The following is a 25,715-nucleotide window of genomic DNA, read 5'->3' as shown; positions in this document are numbered from 1 at the left end:
GCTGTTGATGTTGTTGTTTTTGTTCTTGTTGTTGTTATTGTTCGCCAGCCATAATGTCTACATATATCTCTATATCTGGGCTCTCAACATATAATAGCAAAAAATAAAAAAACAGAAAATATGTAAATGTAAATATTGTTCCTATCCTAGACTCTTTTTACGCTCTTTCTCTCTCCCCAAAGTTTTTTTGATATCAAATTTTGTAATGGGGTAATGAGGGGGTGGTTTATGGCGTGTTGTGTTGGTTATAAAATACAACTGCTGCTACATGTGGCAACATAGTCTGTAATTGATTAAAAAATTCTAGCATACAGAGAGTGCACAAGATGACTCTCAATTTGAAGAGCACAAATGGGTGGGTGGTTAGCAGTTTTATTGAATGTTTTATTAAGTAAACAAAAAAAGATAGAAGAGGCAACATTTTTTTAATTGTCAAAATATTGAAGAATTATAACATAGTGAGGCTAACTTTGAAAAAGCTTAGCAAGCAATTGATAAGGAAATAGCAACAAGAAAATTATCCTAAACATTTTTAGAATCTCAGTTTTATTTAAACTTTTAAAAAGTTCTAGTATATAAATATTTTAATTGACATTACTGTTTATGGTAATTGAGAGTGTGAACGTTAATTCTCTGTGCTTAAAAACAGAGTTGCTTTTCTTTTAACTCAATGTGTCTAGTTTTCAAACAAAACAGATTTCAAAACTTTTTTGTACTAAAATTCTTAGAAAACTAATATTGTTTATTTAATATTGTGAAATTTATTCAAAATTTTAGTAAATGCTTATAAATTATTAACAATTAATGTGAAATGTAAATTATTTGCCATAAAAAGAAGGCTATTAAAATAAATTATATTTAATGTGCTAAACGCTGGAAAATTTAGAGGTTATAGAAATTTAAATTTAAGAAAAATTTTATACGAAACTTTAGAATGATCTCTAGTCTGGACTATATAACAGCAAAGAATATTTAATACATAGAATTTCTTATAGTCTCGACTATAGAATTGCCTATAGCCTGGACTATACAATAGTCTATAGTCTGGACTATAGAATAGTTTAAAGACTAGACTATAGAATAGTCAATAGTCTAGACTATAGAATAGTCTTTAGTCTGGACTATTGAATAGCCTATAGTCTGGACTATAAAATATTCTATAGTGAACTATAGAATACTCCTTAGTCTGGACTATAAAATAGTTTACAGCCCGGCCTATAGAATAGTCTATAGTCCGGACTATAGAATGGTCCATTCTGGACTATAGAATGGTCCATTCTGGACTATAGAATGGTCTATTCTGGACTATAGAATGGTCTTTAGTCTGGACTATAGAATGGTCTATAGTCTGGACTATAGAATAGTCTATAGTCTGCACTATAGAATAGTCTATAGTCTGCACTATAGAACAGTCTATAGTCTGGACTATAAAACAGTCTATAGCCTGGACTATAGAACAGTCTATAGTCTGGAATATAAAACAGTCTATAGTCTGGACTATAGAACAGTCTATGGTCTGGACTATAGAAAAGTCTATGGTCTGGACTATAGAAAAGTCTATTGTCTGGATTATAGAACAGTCTGTAGTCTCTACTATAGAACAGTCTATAGGCATGACATTACAACAGTCTATAGTCTGTACTATAAAACAGTCCATAGTCTGCACTATAGAACAGTCCGTAGTCTGTACTATAGCACAGTCTATAGTCTGAACTATATAACAGTCTATAATCTGGACTATAAAACTGTCTATATAGAACAGTCTATGGTCTAGACTATAGAACAGTCTATAGTCGGAACTGTAGAACAGTCTATAGTCTGGACTATACAACAGTTTATAGTCTGTACTATAGAACAATCTATAGGCTGGACTATAGAACAGTCTATAATCTGGACTATAGAACAGTCTATAGTCTGGACTATGGAACAGTCCATAGTCTGGACTATGGAACAGTCCATAGTCTGGACTATGGAACAGTCCATAGTCTGGACTATAGAACAGTCTATAGTCTGGACTATATAATAGTCTATAGTCTGGACTATAGAATAGTCTATAGTCTGGACTATAGAATAGTCTATAGAACAGACTATAGTCTGGACTATAGAACAGTTTACAGACTGGTCTATAGAACAGTCTATAGTCTGGACTATAGAACAGTCTATAGTTTAGACTATAGAACAGTCTATAGTCTGGACTAAAGAACAGTTTATAGTCTGAACTAAAGAACAGTCTATAGTCTGGACAATAGAACAGTCTATAGTCTGAACTATGGTACAGTCTATAATCTGGACTATAGAACAGTCTATAGTCTGGACTATAGAACAGTCTATAGTCTGGACTATGGTACAGTCTATAATCTGGACTATAGAACAGTCTATAGTCTGGACAATAGAACAGTCTATAGTCTGGACTATTATATGGACTATAGAATAGTCTATAGTCTGGACTATAGAATAGTCTATAGTCTGGACTATTGCATAGTCTATAGTCTGGACTATAGCACAGTCTATAGTCTGGACTATATAAAAGTCCATAGTCTGGACTGTAGAATAGTCTATAGTCTGGACTACAGAATAGACTATAGTTTGGACTATAAATCAGTCTATTGAACAGTCTATAATCTGGACTATAGAACAGTCCGTAGTCTGGACTATAGAACAGTCTATAGTCTGGACTATAGAACAGTCTGTAGTCTGGACTATAGAACCGTCTATAGTCTGGTGTATACAACAGTCAGTTAACTGTACTATAAAACAGTCTATAGTCTGAAGTATAGAACAGTTTATTGTCCTTTTTGACAGCCCTGTTTTTCTACCAAATTTCAAAATTTTCATTTTTAGCTTAAATCGATTGTAATGTTTATTTTTATTACAATCTCGCTCTCTCACTCTACCAGTTTTATAAAATCCCTAAATAAACAAAAACCAACAACAAAAAAAGTGACACCAATACTCTAGACGCCAAAACAGGACATGCGCCTTAAATCAAACGGAAATAAAATGTCTGCAAGTAAACTCACACACACACACAGAAACAACAGACCATATTTGAAATAAATACGAAAGAAATACTTAAATTAACTATTCAATTGTGCAGAATAAAGAAAGAAATTTATTAAAATATTTATAAGGCTTTACAGACAAACACATTCAAACAAATCTAAAAGTATTTTTAAACAGCAAATTGTATGATTTAGTTTATATTTTTAGTAAAAAAAGGAAATGAACTATTTACAACAAATCTAGGTTTGTTTAGCCTGCTATAGAGGGGGAAAGAGAGTGAAAGAGAGGTAGTAAGAAAATAGGACAACTAGAAATAATTCAAACAGTGATGACGATGATGATGTTTAAAAATATATTTGATTAAAGAAACATTTGTATATTTTTTGCTGTCAATACAGATTTAAGATTAAATACTACAATAGCATAATAATATATATTGAATATAATAATTCTGTTGCTGTCATAAATGTTATATTTGTACATTTTTTTCTAAAAGCAAATGTAGTTTTTATTTCAGCACAAGAAAAAAATTGGTAAGCAAGAAATGTTTATAAAAACATGTCCTTCTAAACAACAATGAATATTGCAATTCTAGTAAAAACATTATCAATGTCAAATGTATTGTATTTTTTCCTGTGTAAAAGGACTTTGTATTTAAATATTTAACATTTCTTAGTTTTTTTTTAGAAAAAAAAACTGCAAACAACCACTTAACTGCAATTACAATTGAGTAGAAATAAAAATTATATTGGAATTAGAAAATACATTTAAAATGTCGAAACTAATTGCTAAGGAAATTGTCATAAATTTTTATAAATTTATAAAAAAGGGGCAAATATTTTCAAAGACTTAAATTGCGTATAGGGAAGTATTTTGCATTTTTGCACTAAAATTGCCCTTTTTTGAAAAAATTTGCTAAATTTTCATTTGCATTTTGTGTTAGGGCAACATTTTCAAATATTTGAATTGTTTGCATAATGCAACATTTTTCAAGAACGTAAATATTTTGCATTTTTGCCCTCAAACTGCCCTTCGAAAAGCTAAAGGTTTTAATGACTTAATTTATTGATATTCAAAAAGTTTGCATGTTTTGCCCTCAAATTGCCTTTTGGTGGTATTTTTTTTATAAAAAATGCAACATTTTTAATCAGCTTAATTGTCAATAGGTGAATATTGTGCATTTTTGCCCACAAATTTCAAAATCTTTAACCAACAATAGGCAAAAAATATGCATATTTGCAAAGCTTTTAAAGAAAGGCAAATATTTTGCATTTTTGTTTCTTTTTCTGCTTACCAAATATACATTTTATTAACAAAAATTCAAAATTTCATAAGAATTAAACCAGCAATAGATAAAATTAAATTTCTAACTTTGATTTACTATTTCTACTTTTATATGTATTTAGTACTTTGCTGCTAGCTGCCTTAACACTCAAAGTTCATTTACAATTAGCCCATTGAAATCCTTTTTGATTTAAGGACTCTTACTATCGGCTCATTAATTAGTCTATTGAATAAAAAAAAGAGCACAAAAATAAAATAGAAAATTGAAAATCAAACACATTCAGAGCTGAAGAATGAACTAACCACACAGGCAACAAAAAACGAAGAAGATATCAATAGTTTATTGTATTAAAGTCCTTTCCTTTTATGAAAATATATATATAACACTGGGCAACAGATATTCGAAAGCATAGGATTTGTAAGATAATTTTAGAATAAATTTTAAACTGTTAAAGGAATTTTGGTCTAAAAATAACAACTTTTTTTCAAAATTTGGTAATTTTATAAAATTGTGAAATAACTTCATTATTTATAAATCGATATTTCTAGAATAAGGCTTATTTTATCTTTAACATATCTGGCTTTATAATAATCATAATAAAAAATCATTTTCCTTATTTGTCGATTTTTCCAATCGGGATGAATTCTGGACCGTTTTCGATTTTTTATAAATTTTTGAAAAATAAAATTTTTTCAATTTCGTTCATATATTAAAATGTGTTAACATCACTTAATTGCGAGTAAAATCATTATTTGTTCATTGATTTTAATAAAATATATTTTAATATATTGGTTACATTTTAAGCTTTACGATCCCCTCCAATCGGGATGAATTCTTGGTCGTTTTCGAAGAATGAACTAACCACACAGGCAACAAAAAACGAAGAAGATATCAATAGTTTATTGTATTAAAGTCCTTTCCTTTTATGAAAATATGTATATAACACTGGGCAACAGAGATTCGAAAGCACAAGATTTATAAGATAATTTTAGAATAAATTTTAAACTGTTAAAGGAATTTTTGTCTAAAAATAAAAATTTTTTTTCAAAATTTGGTAATTTTATAAAATTGTGAATAATTTCATTATTTATAAATCGATTTTTCTAGAATAAGGCTTATTTTATATTTAACATATCTGGCTTTATCATAATTATAATAAAAAATCATTTTCCTTATTTGTCGATTTTTTATAAATTTTTTAAAATAAAAAAAATATTTAAATTTTGTTCATATGACAAAATTTAGTATTAACATTAAATTATGAATAAAATCATTATTTTTGCATCGATTTCAATAAAATATATTTCATTTTATTGCTTATATATTTAGCTTTAGGATCCAGTAATAAAAGGCAAAATTTTTTTGGTTTTCGATTTTAATGATTTTTTAAAAAATCAAAAATTTTTCAGTTTTGCTATTTCTTCAAATGGGGGGTATTAGCACTTGATTATACATAAAATTATTATTTTTGCATAAATTTTTATAAAATAGGTGTCGTTTTATTTGTAACATTTTAAGCTTTACGATACCTTCTAATCAGGAATAATTCTTGATCGTTTTCAATTTATAATGAATTTTTGAAAAACTATATTTTTTCAATTTAGTTCATATGCCAAATTGTTTTAGTATCACTTAATTGTTAATAAAATCTGAATTTATGCATAGATTTTAATAAATTATAATGCATTTTAATGGTAACTTTTTAAGCTCTACGTTCCCATTCGATCAGAAAGAATTCTTGATCGTTTTCGATTTTTTTATGAATTTTTGAAAATTAAAAAATTTTTCAATTTCGTTTATATGTCAAATTTAGTTAACTCCACTTAATTTTGAATAAAATCTGTATTTATGCATAGATTTTAATAAAATATAGCTCCTTTTATTGGAAATATTTTTAGCTTTATGATCCCTTCTAATCAGGAATAATTCTTGATCGATTTTGATTTTTTACGAATTTTTGAAAAATAAAAAATTTTAAATTTTGTTCATATATTAAAATGTGTTAACATCACTAAATTATTAACAAAATCATGACTTATGCATCGATTTTAATAAAATATATTTTAATACATTGGTTACATTTTAAGCTTTACGATTCCATCCAATCAGGAAGAATTCTTGATCGTTTTCGATTTTTTACGAATTTTTGAAAAATAAAAAATTTTCAATTTTGTTCATATATCTAAATGTGTTAACATCACTTAATTGTTAACAAAATCTTGATTTATGCATCGATTTTTATAAAATATATTTTTATATATAGATAACATTTTAAGCTTTACAATCCCATCCAATTAGAAAGAATTCTTGATCGTTTTCGAATTTTTATGAATTTTTTAAAATTAAGCATTTTTTAATTTCGTTCATATATCAAATTGAGTTAACACCACTTAATTGCGAAAAAAATCATTATTTTTTCCTCGATTTTAATAAAATATATTTTAGTATATAGCTAACATTTGAAGCTTTATGATCCCATCCAATCGGGATGAATTCTTGATTGTTTTCCATTTTTTATGAATTTTTGAAAAATAAAAATTTTTTCAATTTTGTTTATAAGTCAAATTAGGTTAACAACACTTAAATGTTTATAAAATCATTATTTATGTTTAGATTTTTATAAAATAAAATTTTATTTAATTTCTTACACCTTTAGCTTTGATATTGCTAAAAAATAATTTTAGTTTTAATAATTTGTCAAATTTTAATGAATTTTTAAAAATTAAAAATTATTTTAATTTTTTTTTAATTTTTACTTATACAGTATCCTTTAAACCTAAGTTATTAAAAATATCGAGAAATCGAGACACTAAAAGCTTTTTAAGATCTATAGCTATAACTTATCCTTTTCCTGTTGCTTAGTGTTATAAAGGAAAATTAATATACACTTTTCAAGGACTCCTTTGAAAGGAATGTCAGTGACTTATTGTTAGCTGGTATGTGGCATTTGTATAACTTTTTTTCCCCCTGCAATTAATTACAATTATTGTATTGTATGTATGTATGTGTAATAATATCAATTACACGCCATTTTATTAGTATTTACTTAAAGAGTATATGTGTGTAGAGAGCACACAGGATATGGATTCAAGGAATCCGTTATTATTATTATTGTTTACTTAAAGTCTAGTCAATTATAACTAATTTAGTTTAAACTAATTAACTAAAAAGTAAACTTAGTAAATTGTAAATTGAATTTTGACACTTACCGTTGGGATAACGAAATATTAAATAAACTATAAAGGACATACCTAATAAAAGGAAGAAACGAAAGAAAAGGGAAAAATTGTTAGTAAAAGTATTAATGGGAAATTAAGAAAAATTAAAGGAAAAGTTATTTCTAAAAATATATAAAATATTTAATATTGTTAAACCCTGATTTAAAGGGCAGTTCATATAAAGCTCACTAGAACCAGATTTTTATAATTATTCTAATTATACTTATTAGAAAACATATAATTTATATACAATTTTAATTATATACTAAATAAAAAAAATGTGTTAATTAAATACAATTTCAAAACATATTTTAGATTACAAATAAAATATGAAATATAAAAAAAAAACTAGAACGCGACTAGAGTAATTTTCCATTTTAAAAACCTGTAACTGAAATAATTAATTTTAATTAATCACTAGAATCAAAGTCTAGATATGATTACAATTTGATTTAGAATATAAACTGGAATATACTAAATATAAATTAGTTTTTTTTATTTTATTTGTTTATTAATTTATGATTAAATATGCAAGTAGAATTGATTAAATTTGAAGTTAAAGCCACTTGATTATAGTCAGTGGTGACTGGCGGACTAACTGACTACTCGTGGCCAGTTGTCATTGATGATTATTGTTTGTTGTTGTATTGTTTTAACAGAACAAAGCATTAAATTATTTAAATTTAAATCAGTTTAAATTATAAAATAAAAAATAAATATATAAAAGGGCAAATAGCACAAAACTGACAATGAGTAAGTTTTATAAATTGTAAAAAAACTCATATAAAAAATATGAAAAAAAAAATCAAGATAATAAATATCATTTAGATAAAAAAAATATACTTTTAAATAAAATATATTAAAATGAACGCTATAAAAGGCAATTACAACTCAAACAAAGAAACTTAATATTTTAAATTACAATTTAAAATATTTTCATTTAATTTTAAAAATCTTTGTTATTTATGTTAGAATTTTAATAAAATTCTATATAATTATTTTTATTACCTTTAGCTTTGTAATTAAAAAATAAAAATTTTAATTTAAAAACTTTTAGATTTTTAAAAAATTTTTGAAAATCAACTATTAATGAATTCGTGACATAATATAACATCTACACAAAATAGCCCAAAAAATGGAAAATAATAAAGCGATTTTTGTCAAATTAAATTTGATTTATTTAAAAGTTCTTAAATTATCAAATTTTAAAATAATATTAAAATTTTTATAATTTTAAAAATTTTTTGAAATTTTTAAAATTAAAAAAAAATTACATTTCTAACAAAATTAGGTAGGTACTTTTACTAAAGGGTCTATAAAATGATTATATATTTATCGATTTTGAACATATTTAGCTCTATGATGCAAATTTAAAAGTTAACATTTTTAAAAGTTTTCGATTTTTTATGAATTTTTAAAAATCAAAAATAATTTCAAAAATTTTCAATTTAAAATTTCTAACAAAAATTGGTACTTTTACTAGAGGGTCTATAAAAGTATTATTTATACATCGATTTTTAAAAATTATATCTCATTTTATTTGCAACGTATTAAGCTTTATGATGCAAATTTAAAAGTTAACATTTTTAATAATTATCGATTTTTTTATGAAGTTTTAAAAAAACCCTAAAATTTTCAATTTCGGCTTTATGCCAAAAAGTGTTAACATCTCTTAATTATGTAAATAATCATTATTTTTTTATATCTCATTTTATTTTTAATATATTTAACTTCTCTACCTACAAATCTAATCCAATTTTTTTAATCTTTTCGATTTTTTATGAATTTTTAAAAATCAAAAATAATTTCAAAAATTTTCAATTTAAAATTTCTAACAAAAATTTGTACTATAAAAAGTATTATTTATACATCGATTTTTAAAAACTATATCTCATTTTATTTGCAACGTATTAAGCTTTATGATGCAAATTTAAAAGTTAACATTTTTAATAATTATCGATTTTTTATGAATTTTTAAAAAAACCCTAAAATTTTCAATTTCGGCTTTATGCCAAAAAGTGTTAACATCTCTTAATTATGTAAATAATCATTATTTTTATATATCGTTTTTAAGGTTTTGTATCTCATTTTATTTTTAACATATTTAACTTCTCAACCTACAAATCTTATCCACTTTTATGATACTTTTCGATTTTTTATGAATTTTTGAAAATCGAAAATAATTTTCAATAGTTGTGTTTTGTTGCTAACGTTCAAAGGCAATTTCATATAAATTTAAAATATATAAACGTTAGGAGTTAACGTGTAAAATTATACAAGTTAATTTTAACGTCGATAAAAGTGCTACCAATTCAAAAATAAAAATACAAATATTAATGTGTTTATGTCAAACAATAAAAAAATATTTTAAAATAAAATTTAAATCAAAGAAAATTACCAAATAAAAAACCCTTTTCAAGAAATTGTAAATAATTTCAAGATTTAGCAGATTTCTTTTGTGGAGTCAGGTAATGTTCGCTTTGTTGCTAACTTTAAGCGTTAACACTCATTGATAGCAACAAAACACAACTAATATAAAATTGTTACTTTTACTATAAGACCTATAAAATTATTAAATATTCTCCGATTTTGGAAAAATATATCTTATTTTATTTGCAACATATTTAGCTTTCCGATGCAAACTTAAAAGTTAATATTTATATAAATATCGATTTTTTATGAATTTTTAAGAAACATAAAAATTTTTACTAAATGCCAAAATGTGTTAACATCCCTTAATTATATAAATAATCATTATTTATATATCATTTAATAATGTTATATATATCATTTCAAAATTTTCTTGTTTTATATCCTCATCTATGCGAGCAACTAGACATGTGATATCATGTTTTACCAACATGTTCCAAATTAATTGGATTCTGGCCTAAGATTTATGGCACGTTCAGCAACATGTTGCTAAAAACAATAAATCGAACTATGTATGCAAAGAGTCATAGTTCAATGTTTTATAAAAAGTTTAGAAAAATGTTGCTGTAAAAGTAGTCGCAAAAAAAAGGTCACTATCGTTCTAGGATCAACACAGATCTACTCTCCAGAAACTAAAAAAAAAAAAACGAAATAATTTAAATCGCATGAACGATGGAGCGGGCCACCTGCGAGTGAATTTGCTCTTCATTTATTCAACTGTTTCGTATGTTGTATAGAGTGCAACGTTTAGTTGCTACTAATTATCGGCCAAGGTCAGCAACATGTTGCTAAAATCCAATAAATGGGACTTTACAAAAGTGCTATAACAAAAAGAAAATTCAATGTTTTTAAAGAATAGAAACATGCTGCTGTAAACAGAGTCATTACAAGAGATCTACGCTTCCAACTCTATTGACCCTTTCAACTACAACAGTCCTATTACAACAACAACAAAAGGTTAACGAGCTTTAATCCAATATGAACAAAATAAAACTATGTCGCTTTTAAATGAAATATTATAATATTCTGCAACATGTTGATAAACTGAAGACTAAACTCAGTAGTTCTAAGTCGATAACAGGGGACTTATGATGTTCCTGATTCGTTTGGAGCGATTTTTAAACGAAAAACTCCGAGAATATTCGGTCGAACATAAAAGTTCAATGTATTATATAATGTATAGGAACATGCTGCTGCTGCGAGTGAAACACATCGCTTAATGTGGATATTGACTGAAAAACACCCTGAATATTCCGCCAGACATGAAAGCTTAAAGTTTTTTATGAAGGATAAGAACATGTTGCTGTAAAGAGAGTCGCAACAAAATGTTTATTACAGCCACAATGGGATTTAGACTTCAAACTGCAAGAGTTGTGTTACAACAACAACATAAAGCGAAGATGGTTTAATACAATGTTGCTTGTAAATCATTACCAAAGAGACCTTTAAATATTCCGCAACATGTTGATAAAGTGAAAACATCTTTTAAATCGATATTAGGGAATTTGTAGCGAGTTAAACTGATTCATTTCGAGCGATAATTGAACAAAAACTGCGAGAATATTTGACCAGACAAGAAATTTTATTACTCGATAATGTTGCAACATGTTGCAATACCTGTAAAACTATATAAACACTGGTGGGGAAGTATAGGCTCACTGGGCCTCAAAAGAAAAGCAGTTCTTTTACATTACAAACAATGAGCAACATACTGCGATAGCTAACTGTCGCTACATATGATTTTAAAACATATACATGTTGCTAGCAACATTTGCATAAACCTAAAATGAAAAAATCTTTATATATACGTTTAAAAATATTTTCAAAAAGTTGTAAACAATGTTGCTAAACATGTGCTTAGAGTATAACTTGTTTAAGCAATAATGTTGCTTTAAATTTAAGCAACATGTTTACTTTATAACTAACAGAGAATAACAAACTTGTTTATGCCTTAAAACACAAAACTTTCAGCAGTAGGGTATTAACAAAAGTTATAAATAATGTAGCTAAACATGTGCCTACGGTATAACTTGTTTAAGCAATAATGTTGCTTTGAATTTAAGCAACAAGTTTACTTAATAATTAACAAAGAATAACAAACATGTTTATGCCCTAAAAACTATCACTTTCAGCAGTAGGGTATCAACAAAAACCATATGGAGATAAAGTTAATAATTAAAAAAACAACAAAACAAACAACAGCACAAAGAAGAATCAATATAAAAACAAGATTGATAACATGCTAAAGCAGGTAAATATTATTATTAAAGCTTTATGCGATTAAAAGTCTAACTGAGGCCACAGAGAAAAGACAGACAGACAAACAAATATTAAAGGTAAACAAAAAGTTTATTTTGTTGCTGAGTAAAAAACAACAACAAAATCCTATTACTCCATACAAATTGGGAGAGAAAGAGAGAGTTTTACTGTTTTGCTCATGAGCTTATGTCAGTGATTGAGTGAAAATGTGTTGAGTTGGTGTGTTTGTAATCAAATAAAATTGATCACGCAAAATAAAAATGTAGGAAAACAAAACAACAACAAATAATATATATATATATAACTGAATGAATAATAAAACCCGGAGAGTCAAACACAAAGAAGACGAAGAAGAAAAACGAAACGAAAAGAAAATAAACAAAACAAGTTAACAAAAGTCAAAAACATCAAGTATGTGTCAGTCTTGTATTAGACGGCGTAATAAAAGCGAGTAAAAAAACTGCTACAAAATTAAAATATATTAATTAAAGAAAATTAACTTAAATTATAAAAAAAATACAAAGAAAAAATAAAAAGTTATAAAAAATATAAAATTAAAAACTTTTTAAAACAAAATTAAACAAAAAACTTTAATAAAATAAATGACTATCTTTAAAAAATTGCTTATATTCAAGGCAATAATATCCACTCCAGCACGTGGTCTTTGGAGGAAGTAAATTGATTTTCCAGCAACAAGTTGTGTGACCTTTAAAATTTCCAACAAAACAACATAAACAAATGTTTGACAACAAATCTTTATAAAATCAAAACAACATTTATAACAACAAACATTATCTGGTGGTCCTACCCATTTTTTACGTATAAATACAACGACCTGTTTACCTCTGTCTAATTGGCTGGCTGTTTGCCACAACAATTTCATAGATTTTGTCATTTGTATGTTAGAGGAGTAGGAAGAGGAGGAGGTTGTCATCCTAACAACAATAACATTTTCCATTATGACTGAAGTTGCCTGCCTAATGTTCATTTGCCCTTGGTTGGCATTAGTTTTAATCATAATTTATGCCATGACAGTGCTATAGAATATACTTAAATCAAACATGGCTAAAATATACGAAATAACATGTTGTTGTTGCTGGAAGAAAATGTGCTTTTGATAATAAGCTAAAAGCTATATAAATATTAAGCAACATGTTGTTGTTAATATTAACTGGAAATGGGAATAAGAAGGTTCAAAGTCCATATATATAGCATTTTAAAAGTTTCATATAAAGCAACATGTTGCTAAGGCAATAATCACAACAAACTGAGAACAAAGCTTAAGGTTTCAAATAAAGTTTAGCAACATGTTGCTGTAAAGTAAATCACAATAAAAAAGACTTTACAACCACTACACTAAACATTGTCAACTTAATGGCAACTGCATCAATCATAAGGAGTTTCAACGGATCGTTTTAAGAGGAAAACTGGCCCGTTACAACAACAAGACACTGGACCTTCAACATGTTGCCTCAACTTGCAAATTCAACACAGTTAGGTAATGTCGGCCAATGAGTTTAAATCAATATAAAAGTTGCTGTTAATTATGCTTTTCAATATGTTTATAAATATTACTACGGCGAACAAAATAAGCAACATGTTGCTAAAGCTAAAAATCCATTAAAATGGTCAATGTAAAGCTAACTGTTTTATTAAAAAAAAAACAAAAGTGTTATTTTAATTATTCAGCAACATGTTGCCTGAATAAATATACCTAAAAAAGTGTGAGCTTTTTATCAACTGTTTAAACATGTTCTTCCACACACTACTATAAACAATTGTTGCTGAGGGCCTTCATATTATTCTGAAACATGTTGACTAAAATTTACAAATAAAATAAGATGAGAAAATGCGGAAAGTCAAAAGGAAATGTTGCTCTTAATCATTATAATACAAACATCAACATATTTTATCAAATGCTTCTCATATCCTAAGGTGAACAAAAGAATCGGCAACATGTTGCTGCAACTAAAAACCGTTTAAAATGAAACAATTTAAAGTAAACTGTTTCATCTTAACATGACAAAACATTTTTCAACGTGTTCTTCATCATACTATAATGAAAAAATATTCCTAAGGCCACGAAAATTATTCTGCAACATGTTGACTGAAATTTACTTATTAAATAAGTGAGAAATTAAATTATAACTTAAGAAATACAACAGGAAATGTTGCTATTAATTGTTAAAAACAGACTTCAATATGTTTTTCAACATATTTGTTGAACACAGAAATGAAAAAAAAAAAAAAAAAAACAATCAGCAACATGTTGCTGTAGTTAAACATCAAACCAAACATCGAAGTAATACAAAACAACATAAAAACCAACGGCAACATCTTAATAAGGATAAAAATATAGTGCAGCTTTAATCAAATTCAACGTGTTCTTGCACTGTAAACAAATGTTGCTAGCCTAAGGAGATGTCTAAGGTCATCTCGCAACATGTTGAGGTATCTATAAAATCAACAAGAGAAACTAAGAAACTAAACAAGATGAAAAACACTACATTGCCGTAAACAACTTTCATTTGTTCCTTCATATCTTATAAACATCTAAATTTATATTGCAACATGTTGCTGCAACTAAAAAATTCAACAAGACGAACAAAGTGAGACAACAAGAACTAAAACACAGTGTTGCTATTAACTATAAGAATAAATATAAAAAAAATCCAAAAGATTTCCTTAAATACAATTAACAAATGTTGCTAGCAACATGTTAATGTTGCATAAAAACAAATATGTTAAAAATAAAACTGAAAAAGAAAACAATAAAATTGTATACAAAAACTTTATAAAAGTGATAAAAACGTCTTATTATATTGCTTATATGTTTTTGTTGCCAAGAATTTAGGAAAAAATCTGCAACATCTTGCAAAAGCTAAAAATTCTAATTACTACTAGGAACGAACTGTTATAACTTGATAAAAGTGCTATTTTGTTAATAAAATTAATAAAGAAAAATAATTTAAACAAAATGTTGCTAAACAAACTGCAACATGTTGAAGTTTTAAAAAAATCATAAAGAGAAAGGTAGTGTGCAAAGAAATCCCAATGAAAAAAAACTTTAAATATTTCGCAAAACTAAAGTTGTGTAATTTATTAATAAATAAATAAAGAAGACAAAAGATATTAATTAAGAAATGTTGAATATAGTTTATATGCAAATCTGGGATCTGCTTTTGTTTATATAAAACCAAGAAATATGCAACTTGTAGAGAGAAAGAGAGAGAAGATATGCATAACACGAATGTTTGTTAAAAGCTGTTAAGTAACATGTTGTTATAAAAAGAAATTAAGAAAATAGTTCCATGTAGTATACTTTGTATAACAAAACTGTGAAGTTTTTTTTAACGGTTTTAAATCAATTATCTTCAGCAACATGTTTACAACAGTGTGTGGCTGCAATCAACAACTTGCTAACAATATATTCGTCTTTAAATCTATGTAAAGAAAAGAAAATGAGGTCATTAATGTTCCTCAACATGTTTATAGCTATTTATGGCTATAACTTAAACTTTCAACATGTTGCTAGTAATAAAGAAAGAATCTGGGTGTTTAGGAAAGGAAAATAAAGTTAGAATCATACTATCACAGTAGCATGTTTAAACAACATGTTGCTAGTAACATAAGTTTAAAGAAATTATGTTAAAATTGTTAATGAAGAAGAAATAAAAATAACAAGAACTTTAATTCCATCTAAATTCTAGGACTTAAGGTCACTGACGTTTGTCAACATGTTCACAGCAACAACCTAAACATGTTGCTTGCAATATAGCTAATTGAAAATCAAGAATTAGGAAAAACAAATAATGTTGATTACAGCCTTTCATTGTGTGTCCTGTTGCTAGCAACATAGTGAACAAAAATTCAAGGATTAGAAGTTGAAAACAATGTTGATAACTCTCTCTCTCTCTTTCATCGTGACATGTTTAAAGAACATATTGCCAGCAACTTAGTTTGTAAAAAGTGTGAAATTTGTGCAATAAATTGATGGATTTATGTTCAATAGCATTCTGCAACATGTTGGTAGTACATGTTTGGCAATAAGCAATAATTTAAACATGTTGATAGACAAAATTGTCAGAAAGGATTAGAAAAAATTATAATTTTGATAACACTTTCTGACTGTGTGAAGTTTAAACATTTTGCTCGAAACATTGTTTGCAAAAAAAGTGTGAAATTTGGACAATAACTTGATGGTTTTTAGTTCAATGATATTTAGCAACATGTTGCTAATACATGTTTGACGCTAAGCAATAATTTAAACATGTAGCTAGCATCAAAATTGTCAGAAAGTCAATGAGTAGGAAAAGGAAATCAAGTTGTTATGATACTTCCCAAGTGACATGTTTAAACAACATGTTGCTAGCAACATAATTTGAGGCAATTAGGTGAAAAAGCTTAATTTCAAGATTTTCTTAGAAATTATAGGTTTAGCAAAGCAGACAAAATGTTTTTTATGAAAAACACAACAATTTCAGAAACTTTCCCAAGTGACATGTTTAAACAACATGTTGCTAGCAACATATTTAGAGGTAATTAGGTGAAAAAGCTTAATTTCAAGATTTTCTTCGAAATTTTATGTTTAACAAAGCAGACAAAATGTTTTTTATGAAAAAGAAAAAAATTTTCAGAAAATTTGATCACAAAGCAAAACATTCCCTTTGGAGTCACAACTTCAAAGAACCAGTTATATTTCTACAACATAAAATGTGGAACTATTAGGGAAATATTGACATTTATAATATTGTTTTTTTGTTTATATTAGCCATGGTTTAGTTTTAATTTCGTTTTAATAATATTAATTTTAAGTTTTTTTTTTGTATTTAAAAAGAATATTATATATTCTTAAAAATTAAGAAAAAATATGTATTAAATAAATTTTAAAATAAAAATTGTGATTTTTTTTATATAAATTAGTTGAGTAAGATTAAAAATCAAATTATATTAAAGAAAAATTAAATAAAAAATTTTTTGCTATTAAAAAAAAGACAATTTTAAATTAATAAAATTAAAGAGTTTTATTTAAACAAAAAAAAAAAGAGGGATAAGTGTCGAAATAAAGGGCCGCTTTCTCTAAAGAACTTTCTATCTCCAAAGAACCAGTCACAGCACTAGTTCGATCGCAATTCTCTATTGGTTGATCACAAGAAAAATGTCTGTAGTGGAACTCCATAACTATGGAAACCCCCTTCTTATATTGCTCTAATCTTTCAAAATATTATCTCCCAACTAAAAAACATTTTAAAACTAAAAACAAAACTCCCAATTTAAGTCTTTTTTTTAGCTATTTTTGGCAATATGACATCACTTTCACCGTTTATCATTTAATTTTATAAATTTTGATTTCTTTCGTTTCATTTCTTTTATGCAAAACGCAATACTTTCAACAAAAGTTAAATAAAATTTATAAAGAGAGGTGTGTAAAACAAAATTGTCTATAAATAAAAGTTAGCAACAAGTAAACAAATGAAATAATTATCATATCAATACAATTATAATAAAATAATAAAATAAAATTGTATGTATTACGAATTTTAAATTTTAAACATATTAAAATGGGAACTCTTCACTTGCTGTAGACTTCTTTTGGTTAGTGATCGTGGTGTAAAATTTCGTTTAAATCTCTTATTTTTTTACGTGTTGTGTTGATCACCGATCATCAATTTGCTTTTGTTTCTATTTTTATAATAATTTTCTTTTTGGTTAAACAGGAAGTAGAATTTATTTAATTTTAGTTTTGCTAATTATTTATAACAAATCTTATGCAAAATTTTTAAACATTAAATATTTTCAAATTGTTATATAAATATATACCATATACCAAATTACCCGGTGTGCTTCGCTATGCTAAACAAAAAAATACCACTTGTAATATGAAAAACTACCGCTAGCATTTTTTGAAATTTTTAATCACATTCGAGTCATTTAGGACTCTTCTGCACGATTAAAATGATCATATATGCGCTCATTTTCTGATCATAAATGATATCCTAGCCGCGACTCTTCTAAACGAGTCTTTTATGAGCCCCACTTCTGATCAGTACTGACTCATTTTTGAGTCCTTAACGAGCCAAATTACTGGTCGTTTTAGAGTTAAGTTCATATCATATTATAGACATTTTTGAGTCTTTTCTGAGTAATTTTAAAGTTAAAGATCATTAAACTTTTCTAAAAGAGTCTTTTCTGAGCACATTTTCTAATCAGTTTCGACACATCGTTTTTGAGTCATTTTTAAATATAAGTTTTGCTGTCCATTGCAAACAAAAACAGTTACATAAGAAACCATTTTAGATCTTCCAACTGCTTGAAATATGATCACAAAATATTCTTTTTCAAATAATCAGTTTTCAATCATATATCGGGATCATTTTCGAATCATTTTTTAAGCGCTTAACTTATTAATCACTTTTAGGTCATCAAAAGGAGTCAAAAATGACTCAGTTTACTGTTTAATAATCCAACAATCTTCCAAATGATAGCTGGGTTGGTTCATTTAATACTTTTTAAAGTAATTTTCAGAAGGGGACTTATATGGGGGTAGGGTGAGTTACCCAGACATTCCACAAGAAATACGGTTGCAAGATTAACATTCAAAATTTGGTACAGAGAGAGTTTTCCTCGCTTTACTCGTTTCTATAAGCCAGTAATTAACGTTGAAGTCATTTTCTGAAGGGGACTATATAAGGGGGGAGGGGGTGTTAGGGTCAATTATATGCCGATTCTCATAAAGTTCAGTAGAGAGGACTTGGTTTGTTAGAAACTTATTTATTTCGAATTTCATCGCTATACTCGTACTTTTATGCCAGTAATGAGCGTTAAAGTCTTTTTCTGAAGGGCACCTTATATGGGGGTAGGGCCTATTATGGCCCGATCCACATGAAATTTAGTAGAAAGATTTTGGCTCGCGAGAAGCTAACTGGTGTCGAATTTTATCGTTATACTCGTAATTTTAAGCCAATAATGAGCGATAAAGTAATTTTCTGAAGGGGACCATATATAGGGGGTAAGGTCAATTATGAACCGATTCTCTTAAAAGGCAGTAAAGAGGTTTTGGCTCGTAAGAAGCTTACTAATGTCAAATTTCATTGCTTTACTCGTATTTTTAAGTCAGCAGTGAGCGTTCAAGTCATTTTTTGAAGGGGACCTTATATGGGGGGGGTAGGTTCAATTGTGAACCTATCCTCATAAAATTTGGTAGAGCGATTTTGGCTCATATGAAACTTAAAAAAAAGTACCAAGAGATTTTCAATTAATCAGGCCCGTGTTTGGTTTACAATTGTTTTGGTTTTATATCAAATTCAAAAGGTACTATTTGATGAACGAGAAAGTACCAATAAGTTCATTTAATAGATTTTCATTCAATCTGGACCAACTTTTATGTATTTTGATTTCATAGTACAATTTAATGAACAAAAAAAAAGTACCAAAGAGTTCCCTCTGATAGATTTTTTGTCCATCTGGCCCATGCCTGTTAATTTTCATGTGTTTTAGTTTAATTTAAAGAATATTTAAAAAGTACTTTTTGATGTGCCGAAAAGTTTTCTTTTCATCCTTATAGATTCTCATTCGCTCTGTCCAATTGTACGTTTTAAGGTTCAAAACTTAATAAGTACGTTTTGAAGTACGAAAAAGTACCAAAAGGGCTCCTTTTATAGATTCAACCTGAGAATTAGGACGAATCAAGACAAATTTGAATGCCGTGTCTTAAAGCATATCTCAGAGAGATCGTTCTGCATTGTTTGAAACAAATGCTAGTCGAATAGGACCAGGTCTGGCCTATAAGGCGGTTGAGGCAAAACTTTCTAAACACTTCTTTGTAAATAGTTATAGAATAGTGTAACCGCTTATTCTGAGAGATTTTCAGTCTTAAGCTCGCTTTAAACGAACCAGACCTTATGGGTACCACGTTCAAAAGATTCTCCCTTTGTGAACCCTCTCGTTTTCAAGTAATACACCCAATATAAGTATTAACTATATATAACATTATAAAACTTTACATTTATTACAACAAATATAACTCCATCATTAACTTTGAAACGAAAACTAATTAAAAGTGAAAGTTACCAACAAAAAACACAACCAAAATTATAAATTTTTTAAACGTACTTTGTTGTTAAACATATACTTTTTTGACAAAAACATAAAAAAACACATAAAATTCAACATTTGACCATGAATTTTTGGTTTAAGAGATTAAAGAGAAAAAAGGTTAAAATTAAACAAAAACTAGTTTTGAGTTTAAACTAAAAAAAAAATAGAAACTTCCTTTAACAAACTGAGTTTAAAACTTCATATAAGAAGAAAAAAAAGATGAATTTAATAGTTTTAACTTTAAAATTTTTTATGTTAAATGCTAAGTAATTTATCATAAAATTTAAAAAACCCGACTTCAATGAAATGAAAATTTTTATAAAAGTTGAAGGTTGAATTTAGACAGAAAATAAAAAATATTCAAATATTGATTAATTAACAATGCTTAAAAATTAAAAGATAAATTAATTATTATTTTAGCAATAACAACAAATAATTTTAAAAGTCAATGACTTTTGCGAAATAAAAAACTTTTAAAACTTAGGCTTTCCTGTTAATAAAACCTAATATCCGTTTTTATAATTATACAAATAATCATATTCCTTAAAAAATGCCTAAATATAAACAACTAATTTCTAAAAAGAAAAGCCACCTAAAATTATGCTATACATTTTGTGTTGTTGTCATTCTTTCACTCAGTCATAATTTAAAATGATAACCTACAAAAAAAAAAAAAACTAAAGAAACTAAAACAAAACAAACTAGACTTTTCTATTAAAAACTCTTCCTGCTCATACATGCAAATGTTGTTGCATTTCCTGTTTGACAATACACATCCACACTAGAACATGTTTACTTGGAATATAGTTTAGACTGGCATGTTTATATGTATGTATATCCCTTTTTTCCGTTTTGTTTTTTTGCCTTTTCTTTTGGGGAGGAAGAAATCTCTTTCTAAAATTGCACGCTTAGTTAGGTTTTATCTACTGTTGATACTTTTTTTCGTTTTGTTTTTTTCGTTTTTTTAGCTTGTGGCGGGAAAATATTTTTATTTCCATTTCCTTTTACAACATATCATCGTGTTATGCGGTGCAATCAACTTATGTTGGTTGCATGTTCTTGGTTGTACGTTTTCTGGGTCACCAGGTTCTATTTAAAAATTTTCGAAGAGAAATATGAAATTATTTTGATTGTTGTTGAAAGGATTTTGTTGCCTCTCATTTTTAAGGTCTATGAACTTTCAAGCAAATAAAATGGATTTGTAACGGTAAAAATTAAATATCAGTTCAGTTCAGTTTCTATTTATCTATCTATCTATCTATCTATCTATCTATCTATCTATCTATCTATCTATCTATCTATCTATCTATCTATCTATCTATCTATCTATCTATCTATCTATCTATCTATCTATCTATCTATCTATCTATCTATCTATCTATCTATCTATCTATCTATCTATCTATCTATCTATCTATCTATCTATCTATCTATCTATCTATCTATCTATCTATCTATCTATCTATCTATCTATCTATCTATCTATCTATCTATCTATCTATCTATCTATCTATCTGTCTGTCTGTCTGTCTGTCTGTCTGTCTGTCTGTCTGTCTGTCTGTCTGTCTATCTAACTATCTATCTATCTATCTATCTATCTATCTATCTATCTATCTATCTATCTATCTATCTATCTATCTATCTATCTATCTATCTATCTATCTATCTATCTATCTATCTATCTATCTATCTATCTATCTATCTATCTATCTATCTATCGATCTAACCATCTATCGATCTAACTATCTATCAATCTAACTATCTATCAATATAACTATTATCAATCTAACAATCTATCAATCTAACTATTTATCGATCTAACTATTTATCGATCTAACTATCTATCGATCTAACTATCCATCGATCTAATTATCTATCGATCTAACTATCTATCGATCTAACTATCTATCGATCTAACTATCTATCGATCTAACTATCTATCAATCTAACTATCTATCAATCTAACTATCTATCAATCTAACTATCTATCGATCTAACTATCTATCGATCTAAATATCAATCGATCTAAATATCAATCGATCTAAATATCTATCGATCTAACTATCTGTCGATCTAACTATCTATCAATCTAACTATCTATCAATCTAACTATCCATCGATCTAACTATCTATCGATCTAATTATCAATCGATCTAAATATCAATCGATCTAAATATCTATCGATCTAAATATCTATCGATCTAGTTATCGATATAACTATCTATCGATCTAACTATCTATCGATCTATTTATCGATCTAACTATTTATCGATCTAACTATCTATCGATCTAACTATCTGTCGATCTAACTATCTATCGATCTAAATATCAATCGATCTAAATAATTATCGATCTAAATATCTATCGATCTAAATATCTTTCGATCTAATTATCTATCGATCTAAATATCTCTCGATCTAAATATCTCTCGATCTAAATATCTATCTATCTATCTATCTATCTATCTATCTATCTATCTATCTATCTATCTATCTATCTATCTATCTATCTATCTATCTATCTATCTATCTATCTATCTATCTATCTATCTATCTATCTATCTATCTATCTATCTATCTATCTATCTATCTATCTATCTATCTATCTATCTATCTATCTATCTATCTATCTATCTATCTATCTATCTATCTATCTATCTATCTATCTATCTATCTATCTATCTATCTGTCTGTCTATCTATCTATCTTTCTATCTATCTATCTATCTATCTATCTATCTATCTATCTATCTATCTATCTATCTATCTATCTATCTATCTATCTATCTATCTTTCTATCTATCTATCTATCTATCTATCTATCTATCTATCTATCTATCTATCGATCTAATTATCGATCTAACCATCTATCGATCTAACTATCTATCAATCTAACTATCTATCAATATAACTATCTATCAATCTAACAATCTATCAATCTAACTATTTATCGATCTAACTATTTATCGATCTAACTATCCATCGATCTAATTATCTATCGATCTAACTATCTATCGATCTAACTATCTATCGATCTAACTATCTATCAATCTAACTATCTATCAATCTAACTATCTATCAATCTAACTATCTATCGATCTAAATATCAATCGATCTAAATATCAATCGATCTAAATATCTATCGATCTAACTATCTATCGATCTAACTATCTATCAATCTAATTATCTATCAATCTAACTATCCATCGATCTAACTATCTATCGATCTAAATATCAATCGATCTAAATATCAATCGATCTAAATATCTATCGATCTAAATATCTATCGATCTAGTTATCGATATAACTATCTATCGATCTAACTATCTATCGATCTATTTATCGATCTAACTATTTATCGATCTAACTATCTATCGATCTAACTATCTGTCGATCTAACTATCTATCGATCTAAATATCAATCGATCTAAATATCTATCGATCTAAATATCTTTCGATCTAAATATCTATCGATCTAAATATCTATCGATCTAAATATCTATCGATCTAAATATCTATCGTTCTAGTTATCGATATAACTATCTATCGATCCAACTATCTATCGATCTAACTATCTATTGATCTATTTATCGATCTAACTATCTATCGATCTAAATATCAATCGATCTAAATATCAATCGATCTAAATATCTATCGATCTAACTATCTATCGATCTAACTATATATCGATCTAACTATCTATCGATCTACCTATCTATCGATCTAACTATCTATCCATCTGTTGATCTAACAATCTAACTATCTATCCATCTGTTGATCTAACAATCTAACTATCTATCCATCTGTTGATCTAACAATCTATTGATCTAACAATCTTTTTATCCAACAATGTATCGATCCAACAATCTATCGGTCCAACAATCTATTGATTCAACAATCTATCGATCCAACAATTTATCGATCCAACAATCTATCGATCAAAGAATCTACCGATCTGACAATCTAACGATCTCTCAATCTCTCAATTTATGTATCTCTCAAAATCTTTCAATCTCTCAATATATGTATCTCTCAAAATCTTTCGAGCTCTTAATCTAACTATCTCACGACCCATCGCCTACCTCTCGATCATTCTAGAATTTCAAACAGTTCAAACCGTTCAATATTTCTAAATATTCATTCCTTTAAAATCCAACTTGAAACAAAAACTAATTTTATTGTTTCTTAAAAAAATCATCTACTAATTATATAAATTTCAATAAATTTTGCTTAAAATTTAAGCTTAATAAATTTTCTATACAAATTGCATTTGCATTTGAAATTTTTTTTCTACTGCCAAAAAGTATTTTTGCTTGAATTTTTGTTGAAATTTATCAAAATCAATATAATTATTGCAAACTAATAATTTATATCTAAAGCTTTATTTAATCATCATGCTGTTGTGGCTGTTGGTGGGTACTTTTTTTGTGAAATTGTTGTTCAAATATTCCGCGTGATCAATCAATGTCATTAATTATAGGTTTTGTGTATTTCGACTCTGGCTATATAATTAAGATCATGCAATATATTTTTTTTGTTATCATTAATTTTAAAATATATTTTTTTTATTGAAATGTTATTTATAATAAAATAAAGTGGGAGAATACCAATAATCAATACAAAGTCCGAACCAGAGTCAAAAATAAATTGAAAACCTTTTAAGGTGTTAAAATTTCTAGAATAATGCAATAATCTAATGCTACCAGATAAAACTTGTTAATGTGAAGCAATTTTATAATATTGAGGAAGCAGTTTCAGTTGCTGTAACCAAATCTATACAAAGTTCATGTAGTGAATTAGTTGCCTCAAATGAATTTTTCAAATCCAGCAATTTAAATTTAGTCGAATGAAATACAATTAAATTAAATAAACGATTTTTATTTAAACTAATACTTTGTCAGCAGAATTGTAAAATGTCTTTGTTTTAATCAATTTCTACGTTTATCAACTAAGGCAAACTTATTGTGTTTAAAAGCTCTTCAAGTTTTAATAACGAATTTTTACCTCATTTTTCCCTTCAACAACAAAACAATCATCATTTTCCCAACTAGACATCATGTCGTCAGCTTTTTTTTTCGAAATTGCGACTTAACAATTCATTTGTTGGAAAAGGAGGGGGTGTTATTCTTCCACTAATCGTGTCATATTTTTGCTTCAACTATATTTTTAAGTTCATGTTGTCATCAATTGTTGATATTTAAGTTTTATTTTTTGTTTGTTTGTTTTCATATTCTTTTAGTACATTTTATTGCTTTTGTTTCTTTTTATGTTTTTAAAGTATTTTGTTGTACATTTTGCCTAAGGTTAGTTACCTTTAACTTTAGTTTTATTGTTGAAACAAGAATTACAAGCCAATGAATGAATAAAAATACAAAAAAAGAATAATAATGAAAAAGATTGTGTATGTATTGCAGAAACAGAAATG

At 26.9% G+C, this 25,715-nt stretch overlaps 1 protein-coding gene across 5 annotated transcripts in view; it reads right to left on the bottom strand.

Annotated features, from left to right (window-relative positions):
- LOC119604131 (protein bunched, class 2/F/G isoform-like) overlaps positions 1-25,715 on the bottom strand; it is a 220,539-nt gene that overhangs the window by 60,919 nt on the left and 133,905 nt on the right. For 4 of the 5 annotated variants that reach the window (XM_037956596.1, XM_037956598.1, XM_037956595.1 and 1 more), the window contains exon 4: positions 7,479-7,539. The exons of the other annotated variant lie outside the window; for it this stretch is intronic. In XM_037956596.1, coding sequence (XP_037812524.1) covers positions 7,494-7,539 — 46 coding nt within the window. In that variant the 3' untranslated portion in view covers positions 7,479-7,493. Of the gene's footprint in view, positions 1-7,478; positions 7,540-25,715 lie in introns of those variants that run through there. 5 annotated transcript variants of the gene reach the window in all.

This window comes from Lucilia sericata, unplaced genomic scaffold (assembly GCF_015586225.1).
Source record: "Lucilia sericata isolate MDLA Ls3-8-SP2 unplaced genomic scaffold, ASM1558622v1 Contig000365F_arrow, whole genome shotgun sequence".
NCBI lineage: Eukaryota > Metazoa > Arthropoda > Insecta > Diptera > Calliphoridae > Lucilia > Lucilia sericata.
The sequence above is the reverse complement of the archived record's forward strand: the minus strand, read 5'-3'. Positions and strand labels throughout refer to the sequence as shown.